At 43.1% G+C, this 10,902-nt stretch overlaps 1 protein-coding gene across 1 annotated transcript in view; it reads right to left on the minus strand.

Annotated features, from left to right (window-relative positions):
* KDM5A (lysine demethylase 5A) overlaps window positions 1–10,250 on the minus strand; it is a 49,055-nt gene extending 38,805 nt beyond the window's left edge. Inside the window, exons 1-5 of the mRNA XM_040562132.1 lie at window positions 9,845–10,250; window positions 7,957–8,034; window positions 6,775–6,897; window positions 5,743–5,913; window positions 4,757–4,891 (exon numbers count right to left, since the gene is read on the minus strand). Coding sequence (XP_040418066.1) covers window positions 4,757–4,891; window positions 5,743–5,913; window positions 6,775–6,897; window positions 7,957–8,034; window positions 9,845–10,012 — 675 coding nt within the window. The 5' untranslated portion in view covers window positions 10,013–10,250. The remainder of the gene's footprint in view (window positions 1–4,756; window positions 4,892–5,742; window positions 5,914–6,774; window positions 6,898–7,956; window positions 8,035–9,844) is intronic.
* Between the last annotated feature and the right edge of the window lie 652 nt (window positions 10,251–10,902).

The following is a 10,902-nucleotide window of genomic DNA, read 5'->3' on the forward strand; positions in this document are numbered from 1 at the left end:
ATCTACAAGGCAATCACCTTGGTATTTGCATTTATGTTGTCGCCTTGCATGTTGAAAACCCTTTCTAACACTGATAAAGGCCACTAAATTGTCACCATTCACAATCTTCCTCCTGAAATTAACTGATCCTAAAAGATCTCAGCAAGTCTACCAATTTAGAAGACCGGTGTCTAATTCTAAAGTGGCTATCTTCACATAACTTACTCATGTTATTTTGTCTGTTATTCTCCACAGAATTAAGACCTGATTTGTCCCATATGAAATAAGCTCCCTTGGGGAGACAAACATTCACAGTTTTCAATCAAAACAACCAAAAAGACCTCTCCCAGAAAGTGCTTAAAATAAGAAATTCGAATGTACTTTTAGCAAAGCTGGACGTAGATCCATTTCCATTTAACCAGTTGCTTTTTTTCTGTTGCCAGAACACACTCAAAGAAATCTCTTCTCCTAGTCGTTATTACCCAGGGGAATTTTAGCGATATTTAGAGGCCCTGTTCCCACTGAATTGCGTATTCAATCTTTCCTAAGTTATTATCGCCAATATTCTACTTTTGAATATTTATGAATTCAACATTGCTATTAATTTCCATTTAGATATATATTATTTTTTTATTATTTGTTTGTTAAGTCCACTCTGAGATTGCACCCCAACTAGCAAATTTTACCTCATAAACTCTTCAATATTTGGCTAACAAGTCATGAGTAAACACAGACTTATTTTTGCTGTATGGAAAAGCCTACAACCTAGAGACTTCACAGCTCCCATTTGAAATTTGTTCATATTTTGTCCGTTTTCTCAATGAATAGAACTTGACCGAATCAACCCACATCACACATGTCATCACAGTATGATTTTCCACCACTTCAGCAACATTTACTAATAATCTCCAAAATTTCCCTCCTGCTATTGTGACCTAAGGTAAGTTTCTCAATGACGCCCAAAAAATAATTCGACTATCATATTTACTAAAAGCGAATCACTAATGTACAACCATCCTCTTTAGTTTCATAGCTTTGATTAAAACCGTGTTGCCTAAATAATATTTTCATAACACCATTCCATTTCAATTCCACTAAAACTAAGTGGATATAATCCACTTAGTTTTCCATGCTCAGGCCAAAAAAAAGCTGTACTGTTAAAAAAAAAGATTATATATTAAAATGTAAGCAGATTTAAAAAAAAAAAAAACAGATTCCTGTATAACCTTACAAATACTGCAAGGCTATTGATAGTGTAAGTTGTGAAAACCAAAAGCATTCACAAGGCTTAGTGAGGAGTCTTTCCGTGGTATCCTTCATGATAGTATAGGAACACCCAACTCAAAACTGTGAATACATGAAAAGAGATATCCTGCATTCCTTGCCATCTTTTCACTATTAATAGTACAAAACTTCATGTTCTTGCATTAGTTTTTTTGTACAACGAAAAGCAAAATTAACTTGATTAAATTTAAATTCTTTTTCCTGAAGGATGCTTGATGAAGATATCTTTCTTTTACTTTCTCAACAGAAACACTACCCAAAGGCTTTTCTTGTATAAGGGCAAATCATGTAACATGATGAGAATAGTTGCAAACAAGAATTCAAATATGTGTGTGCTTTCCCCATTTGTCAGCATCTCCCAGAGTTCTTTTGTTTTACTAAATTATTGCCATCAGATAAATCTCTAATTAAAAAAAATGAAATTTCACTTTATTATTTGTTATTCTAAAACCATCCACAATTGTTTTTAGTCTTTCCCAAACTTACTTGGATATTAATATCCTTATTATTTATCAAAATTGATCATCTTTGACCAGACAGCACTTGATTATCTTTTTCTTCCAGCACAGCATTTCCTTACCAGAACTCATCATGATGTAATCTCATTAGACAAATCCCTTGTCAGTTAAAATACATCCTAAAAGATAACTTGTGCAGATTTTTTCCCCATAAGATTCCCTTAAATTTAATTTATCTTTAAGGATACTCCACTTTCCCAATCTGAATCATCCTTCTTGTTTTTGTTGTTTGTATCTTCACAAGCCTTTCGTAAGTATTTCAGTTGCCCTTCTCCACATTTTATTTAATAGCTTTCTTCAGAAGAACGAGAATGAAGTGTTCCATTTATTTTTGAACAGAATGTCTCATAACTAAATTGTCCTCTTTCTTTTTGGAAATAAAACTCCTCCTTTCACATAGGAGAATTGTCATTCCCTATTTTCTTTCATTTTTTACTTAAAAAAAGATAAAAAATGTGGTTTTCTAAAATCTGCCATCTCCTCCTACTACTGAAGATCTCTGTTTATTTCAGTAATCTCCAATTACTACCTTTATAGTAATATAAAGTGATATTATTATTAAAGTGATTATTATTAAAGTGATATTTATATAGCGATAGGACCCACGGGAATGGTGTCAAGCTGAGGCAGAGGAGATTTAGGCTAGACAGCAGGAAGAGGTTCTTCACTGAGAGGGTGGCTGCACACTGGACCAGGTTCCCCAGTGAAGTAGTCACTGCACCAAGCCTGTCTGAATTTAAGAAGAGATTGGACTGTGCACTTAGTCACATGGTCTAAAATTTTGGGTAGACCTGTGTGATGCCAGGAGTTGGACTCGATGATCCTTACGGGTCCCTTCCAACTTGGGATATTCCATGATTCCATGATTATGCTTTCTTACTCGTTTCCATTTCATGTGCAAAAAGATGCAGAGCATCTTTGGAAAATACTGTTAGATCTTGGAAAGTCTTCTGAGATGCAGTATTCAGTGTAGTCAGCCATGACCACTACCCAGCCAGGCAGTGGACTACCCCGCATATTACACAATCGCTAAGATTCCTGAGCTAGAATAAAATGGCATTTATTTAGCAGGTTGTTTTTTCGTTTTGTGTTTTTTTTTTTTAACATTGTTTTTAGTCTGTGCCCTGAAGAATATTTAAATAATCTCTGGTAAAATTCCAGGTATGCACTTCAAACAACATACAGAGCACTGTCTACAGTGAGTTACACTGAAATCTCGAACAGTTTCTAATTGTTCCCCAGATATCTACGCCTCTACCATTTGGGGCTACTGAGGACAAATTTCTATTTCTAAATACAGTTCCAGAGTTGATTTTACATATTTGTACATAGCCAAAGAAGTATTTCTTGATTGTGTTGGAAGCTACGTGAGTAGGTTGAGTTTTTCCTGTACTTAAGAACTCATTCTACCTATTTTGGTAACTGTAATGCTTAAATGATAATGTGGCTGATGGCCTTTTAAAAGGCATTTAAATATATATATATATATATATATATATATATATATATATATATGCTGACTTTTTGCAGATCATCCAAGTAAAAATCCTCTCTCACTTCTGAAATGCAGCACCTTTAAGTGAAATGAAGTAGCTATGCTGGACCAGGATCACCCCAGAATGATTTTTCCAATGACAAATGAGAGGTATCATTATTATACTAAAATCAGCAGGAGAAAAGATCCCACAGGACATTAATAACATCATAACGCTTTTATGCCAGTGTGACCTCTTTCCTCCTACATGGTATTATGCTAGGAGATTGGGTCAAATCCAAAGCCAAATTCCACCTAATGAATGGCTGCTGCAGCTCCTGCACCATTCTGTTTTTCTGGACAGCTCGCTAACAATACATGATTGGAGAGATCTGGTAAGATCACAGCCTGGGACTGCTTGTGTGATGCACTGTTTTATGTTTGCAATAAATAATGTTGAGTCAGTGTCGGTTAGTAGAGGGAACAGGCTAAAAGGGACAATTTAGGCTGAGTCAGTCATGATGTCAGAGAAAAACATGAAAGTTTATAAAGGACACTCAAAAATCTCAGTAACAAGAAAAAATAAATTTGTAAAAACAGCATTTGACAAAACATCATGGTGTTTAAACCAAGTCTAGAACAGCATGAAGCAAGTACTAAGAATGTTACCTATAAATCTACCTTTCACCCATGTTCCACCAGCTGGCCAGCAGGGAGCCACTAGAGCTGATCTGAAAAAGCTTAGGATGCTGCCTGCAACAGCAGTCTTTGTGAAAAGGTGAAGGCCTGCTTTAAATAGTGCAATAGAAGGAATGGAGCTGTCAGGATAAGCCTCCAAGACTGCTTCCAGAGATGTGGCATTTAAAGCGGCAGTCATTCCATCAGAATTGAGACATAGGGGGGTATTCCCAGGATTTATCATCACCTAGTGGATTAACAGATGTTCCTGTAATACTGGTAATGCAGATGAAGAGAAACCAACTCTCAGTAGAAAGCCTGTGGAATTTGCATGCCATCACTGAACATCCACCCTCCCACCCGTTTCATTTCTTCACAAAAATGGTTAGTCCCAAGTATCACATTGTTAATTTCCACAATTAACAAAGACTTACGTACACACAATTACAGTCAGGTAGCTAAAGGACATATTAAGAAAACAATAAAAAAGTGTCAAACTTTGCGCAAGCATAAGCTTCAACATCATTTCATAAATAGCTTTTTATCTGCTTCATTTGCACGCGCACTACCAAGGTACATAGGCTACTTGTAACTAAGCAAAAAGCATCTTTTAGATGTTTTTCCATAAACACCGCATCTACCATAAGTAAACCAAGCCTCAGAGACACATCTTCCACTGGATTTTTATTAAGTGAAGACTGCTTCCTCACGGCACTTTTGGGCAGGCTCCCACGGGCAGACAACCTGTTGATGCACTTCCAGTGCTGCTTCGCTGGTGCAAGGAATAAGCATTCTGTCTGTAAGAGCCAAGCAACATGGGTACCTGGGACTTGACACGCCTGGTTCTCTTCAGCACAACGTTCATTCTTGAGCCTTGCTTTGGGGAAGCCTGGGCATCTGAGCTGAGGTCCTCAGCCTCGACTTTTTCCTTAAGGTCCAAGTTTGGCTTTTGGATGCCCTAGAGGATCAGAGCACAAAAGGACACCAGGTTGATTGAGCAGTCAGTGCTGATCATTCCACTGTGAACCAATTCTCTTTGCCAAGAAACAGGCCAATCTGTGAAATCACATCACACAAGGGGCAATTAGTCCAGACACCCTTCTTTTATGAAGAAAGGCTGAAAAAGTTGCTGTTTGCTTAGCCCAGGGAAGACTAGGCTCCAGGGAGGTAGACTTCCAGTACTTAAAGGGGCCTACAAGAAAGACGGTGAGACTATCGGGGAGTGTAGTACTAAGGACAAGGTGACAAGGTGTAATGATTTTAAAACAGGGGAGATTTAGAAGAGAAGGAAGAAATTCTTTATAGTAAAGGTGGTGAGGCACTGGAACAGGCTGCCCAGAGAAGCTGTGGCTGCGTCATCCCTGGAAGTGTTCAAGGCCAGGCTGGACACAGCTTTGGGCAACCTGGTCTAGCGTGAAGTGCCCCATGGCGGAGGGGGTGTGACTGGACAGTCTTTAAGTCCCTTCCAACCCAAACCATTCTATGATTTTTTGAATCTCAGCCACCAGCTTATCAAGAGAGGTAAAGACAGCTTTCCAATCAGTCATCATCTTCCGCCCTATTTTCCTTCTCAGTGGGGCTGGCTTCAGTCTTAAAAAGAAATTGCAACCAGCAAATAACCACACAGGGTCACGTTACAACTTCTAGCACTATTCTGTCACAAGTAAGCATGAGGGCAGCTATATGTCTGTCTACATAGCTGCAGCTTCTAAAAACGTAGACCACGTTCTACTTCCGTGTGCAGTAACAAGCAGCATTCTAGGGGCAGTTTGGATCCCATCTTTACATTCTGGAAAAGAAGTGTCTCACCATAAGGCTGACGCCAGACTGGAAGAGCTCATAGGGGTACAGGATCCGTTCATAATGAGACTTTAGTAACGACCCAGTGCCTTTTCCTGGCAGGTAGCCAAGCCGACTTGCCACTTTAGACCATTTCTTCTCTTTAGTGACTACTTCAAAGCCTCCTTTGCTGGCAACAATCTGAAACACACAAAAAAATGTTAAGGGCTTTGAGCTGCTCTAAACACCTATTTGGATCTTTACATTTCTACTTACCAAAGAGGAAGAAGTCTTGACAGGGGAATGGAAACTGATGCTTTAGCATAGAAATGCTAGAACTTCCACATTTTAATTCCTCACGTTGCTAAAGAAATCTGCCTATTTATATTAACGGTCCTTCTTTAGCAGGCAAGTTTATAACAGTACATATATTTTGCCAGGGCAATGGCCGCCTCCAGCAAAGGCTTTTTATTTGTGTGCAAATCTGGAGAAACAACATATCAGACATAACTATAGCCATATAATTTTTTTTAGCCAGCCTTAAGCATAGACTGTACTGGAAACAGATTAAAACAACTGTTCCAGAAGTTAACAGTATAAACTCTCTAAGATGCACGTTTACGTCACATGGAAAATCTCTACTGGGTGACAGGAGGGACCAACTATAATTCATTGCAGAATTGCTAAGTCAGGAGCTGAACTGTATGCAAGTACACCACTACCAGCTCAGAGACCACCTCAAACTCCTGCAGCTCCGCCATACATAAAAGAGGACAAAGGCAAAGGGCAGACATACACCAGGATGTTCAAGCACTACAGTTCAAGGCAGATACGTGCTGTATACAATCCAACTGAAGACAGCTGATGTAAATATGCTTGACACATCTGCCACAACCTTGCAATTTATGAAGTTTCTTTCACTATGTTCCCCCCGCCCCGCAATGAGATTTAATCTCCATATTGAGATTAATGCTGTAAAACAAGCCCTCCCTGTTACTTGGCTTCTCAAGCTAGAATGAAAAACAAAGTCTGTCTGACCACATCCAGCAATTGCTTGCTCACCTTGCTCAGACCATAGAGATCCAGTATTTTTCTCTCCACCACAGGGATTTTTAAATTGGACCCTTGAAGTTCCCAAAATTTTGCTAACTGATCCAAGAAGTCCAGCTTCACTCTTGTCATTGCCTGCAATCAATAACAGAAGACAAATGCATATGTCCCAAAACAAGCATGACGATACCTTACAGTCCTGGGAAAACACATGGTAAGTTTTTATAGTGTTTTCATTTTCAAAGTACAACTTGGCAAGTCAAGTATTTCATAGGTAAAAAAAAAAGGTAGAAATAAAAATATTAGTAAGATGAAAGACCTTTATAAACATAAAGTGTTTACATATATTCTTGCTCTCTGCATTTAAGATCCTATAAGCCAAATTCCTACCTAACAATTTCTCATTCTGAAACCAAAAAAAAAAAAAAAAAAAAAGATCGGCATTCCAGGGAGCAACATAAGAGCAATTAATAAAACCTATGAAGGTAAGGGGGGTTAGAAACAGCTTTTCTGTATGCCTTCACCATGCAGAAGGACCTCCTCCCTTGAGTATTTTTGGAGTACTCAAATCACTTTCCATAAGGAGACCCATTTACAAGCCAAATGATACGTGACGTTTTGGTGTATGAACAGAGCAAGGCTTTGAGAAATGCTGTAGGGAAAAGGAAAACCAGGACAGAACGGGACTCACACTGTTTTCAAAAAAGCTCCCGTACATTTCTGAAATGTAAAATTAACCAAGCATAACTAGACCTATAAAAACAAAGCAGTTAATTTTAATGCTTAAGAGGCATTATCACGATAGTTGAATATAAGGTTGAATATATGCCAGAGGCTTCAGAACAGCAGTAAATATTTTAAGAAAAATAAATAAAACATTGCCTGTGGAGCACTGAAGGCGAGACACTGGCTGCTCTTACTACACAAAATGGTAATTGACATTCGAGACATTTGCAGTTGAATGTGAAAGACTCTTGTGGTTATTTTGGGTAATAAAATAAAAACCAGACATTTCTCAAAGCCATGGAGAGTTATTTTATATGAAGTCTGCCACTGCCAAGTATAAACATTGATGTGGTCTATGGGTTTCTAAAGTCTCTCCATCCAGAAACCTGCCAAGACGCAAATCTCAAGCAAAGAGACCTACAGCTTTCAGTGCAAACACAAAATTGTATCAACAGTGGAAAAGCTCACCTCCAGTTCATTCAGGCGCTGAATTCGTGGAGTGAAACGAAAACTTTGTACTTCACAGGCAAATGGAGGCTGCCAGTCCTGAAGAGAGACAGAAGGACGTTTCAATGCTTCAAGAAACTTCGCCAAAAAATGCACATCAGCCCTAGTAATAACTTGAATAAACAAGCTCCTACTAGTAAATGAGTTTCATTACAATTTGTAATATCGTTTTCTACTTTTATGCCATTATCATGCCTTTAAAATATTGTTCTTTCATCTAACAAAAATACTGTGGGAAGAGATCCTCACAAAGTTAAAAATAAAAAAGAAAATAAGACTTAAAGCATGTCAGTATGTCCCACCTCATACTGAGCTCACGTATGAGAGAGATCCTGTCACTCGTTGGCGTTTATTTACTTAAAAGAAATAAAGTTCTATATTTCCTGCACAATGCAAAATTCTCACTGCCAACAGCAGCAAACACCAAATAAAGCACATTATTAGGCATCTAACTTTTTTCCTGTTTGTCTCCGGTCATATTTCAATAGAGATAATAACTACCAGCCAGGAGTCCAACGCTTTAACAGAAATGCTATCTTAAATAATGCCTTTCGGAACCATCAGTCGTTGGTTCAATCGCATGTGCCTCCCAGCCCCATCTCTCAAAACTGTGCTATGACATCAGAACAAGTATAATTCAGCTCTTTAGTACCTTTTAAGAAAGCTTAAAATATAGTGATAGCCCACCAGGCAGTAAATACAACAAGAGGAAGGACACAACAATCCAGATGGACAAGCCACGCTAAGTATGTATTATTTGCACTACTGCGGAATATAAAGGCCACAAGTACAACTGTAAAACATTTACAGCTTCAAATAATGGAAAAGAATAACAAATCAGCGAGGATGGTAAACAGTGTCTGATGTAGTCCTTATTACAGGTCGCAAATCAACCCGACGCACGCATCCAGCAAAACGCTGCAGTGCAAACAGCTAGGCAATCACGGGGAAGAAGCACGACTGCGTTCAGCAGCTAGGAAAGTTCCAGTTATTCTCAATGAACAGCATCTGGCTCGGTTTCTTTTGGCCTCTCAACCTAAGCCATTCTGCTTATTTTAGAAGGGGCAGCCCCTTTCTAAACTTGACTTGGAGGTCAAGTTTTCACCATGTCATCAAACCAACTGAACAGGTTCCAGCAACATGGAGAAGGCAGGAGAGGAAGGATCATGAAATTTAATCAGCAGCTCCCATATCTCAGCTGTTCTTGGCTCTTTCTTCCAGCATTCTTTTTCTCTCTCTTTTGCTGTTCCCAATCTCCTACTTTATAGCTATATTTAAGGGTTATTCGTACTTCAATTATGAAGCGCTCTGACCGCCCTCTCCCGCATTGCCTGATGGTCTTGTCTAAACACTTTACTGGCTTGCAGGGCAAGTCACCATAAAATAATGGTTTGTGCATCGACGCAGTGGAGATATCAAACTTCTACCTTCTACGCTACCAAGCAGAGACATGCAAATCCTGCGCATAATCGGGCTGGCCGCACTTCCATTAACAGCTTGAAGCCTGTGTTTATAAACAACGACCCATTTACATGAAATACCCTCCTGCTCCTCCCAGAGCAAACGCCTCATTTCTCCCCCAGCACCGCTGCAGCCTTTTTTGTCTTTTAAAGGGAGCGGAGCATCGAGCCCCGGGCACCGCCATGCCCTCCAGTCCTACCTGCTCCAAAGCAACCTACAGACGCAGCTGGGCGGCCAAGCACCGCACAGGCTCCTTGGCAGGGACACCGAGGCCTGCGGAAGGCGACGCACGAAGCCCCGCGAGGGGGAGCGGCCCGAGGGGCCCACAAGCGGCCCCGGGCTGCGGCCGAGGCGCCCCCCGCCCTGCCCCGCGCCCTGCGGGCGGTACCTTGGGGGGCCGGATCTTGCAGATGCCGGTTTTCTCGGCCAGGCCGCGGATGCGGCCGATGAAGCCGAGGGGGTCGCTGAACTCCTCCCAGCTGGGCTCGAACACGGGGCACTCGGGGGGGGGCACGAACTCGGCGGCGTAGCGCGACCCGCCGCCGAGCCCCGACATGGCCGCTGAGGGCTGGGGGGGCAGAGGAAGGCGCCGCTGACTGGGGATGGGGCCGGCGGGGGGCGGCCCTCAGGGGCTGGGCAGCGGGCCGGGGCGCATCCCCGGGCTGCGGGGCAGGAGAGGCGGGGCGGGGGGGCGGCTCCTGCCGCGCGGCGGCGAACGGCGTCGTGGCCCCGTCCCCCGGGGCCGCCTCCCCCCGCCGCAGCCCCTCTCGGTCGCCTTCCAGCCCGCCGGAAGTTACGCGTTGGGCATCGGCTCTCCCCCCCGGAAGGAGGGGGAGCGTTGGCTTCCGAGCGGAAAAGTAGTCCCTCCGCCGCGCCCGCCCCTCAGCGCCCGGGGCTCGGCCGCCTCCCGGACGGGGCGAGAGGGGGAGGGGAGCGCCCGGCCCGCCGCCGGCTGCGGGGAGCGGAGCGGGGGGAGGGGGAGGGAGGGAGCGGGCCGCCGCCGCTTCCGCCGCGGAGGAATGCGTGAGGGGAGCGGGGCCATCCGCTTCCGGTGCCGAGGGGCCGGCTCGGCCCATTGTCTGAGCACGACGTCAGGGAACGGCCCGGGACACGCCCCCCGCGCGCAGGCCACGCCCCCCGCCCGCAGGCCACGCCCCCCACGGCGGCCGGTGGGGGAGGGGGCGCGTGGGGGAGGGGGGCGCCCTGAGGCGGGAGGGAGCCGCCGCCATGTTGGGGCCTCAGGGGGCTCCTGGCTGCCCCTGCTTTGGGCAGCCCCGAACTTAAATTTCCCAGTGCTAACACATATGTACGTCCGTATGCATAACACATGTATGTATGTCCACATGCATAACACATACGTGTGTCCATATCTACAACACACACGTGTCCGTTGGCAGCTCTACCAGCCCACAGCATCTCTTGGTGCTTTTTAATTAAGATCCCGCA

This window comes from Cygnus olor, chromosome 1 (genome assembly GCF_009769625.2).
Source record: "Cygnus olor isolate bCygOlo1 chromosome 1, bCygOlo1.pri.v2, whole genome shotgun sequence".
Classification (NCBI taxonomy): domain Eukaryota; kingdom Metazoa; phylum Chordata; class Aves; order Anseriformes; family Anatidae; genus Cygnus; species Cygnus olor.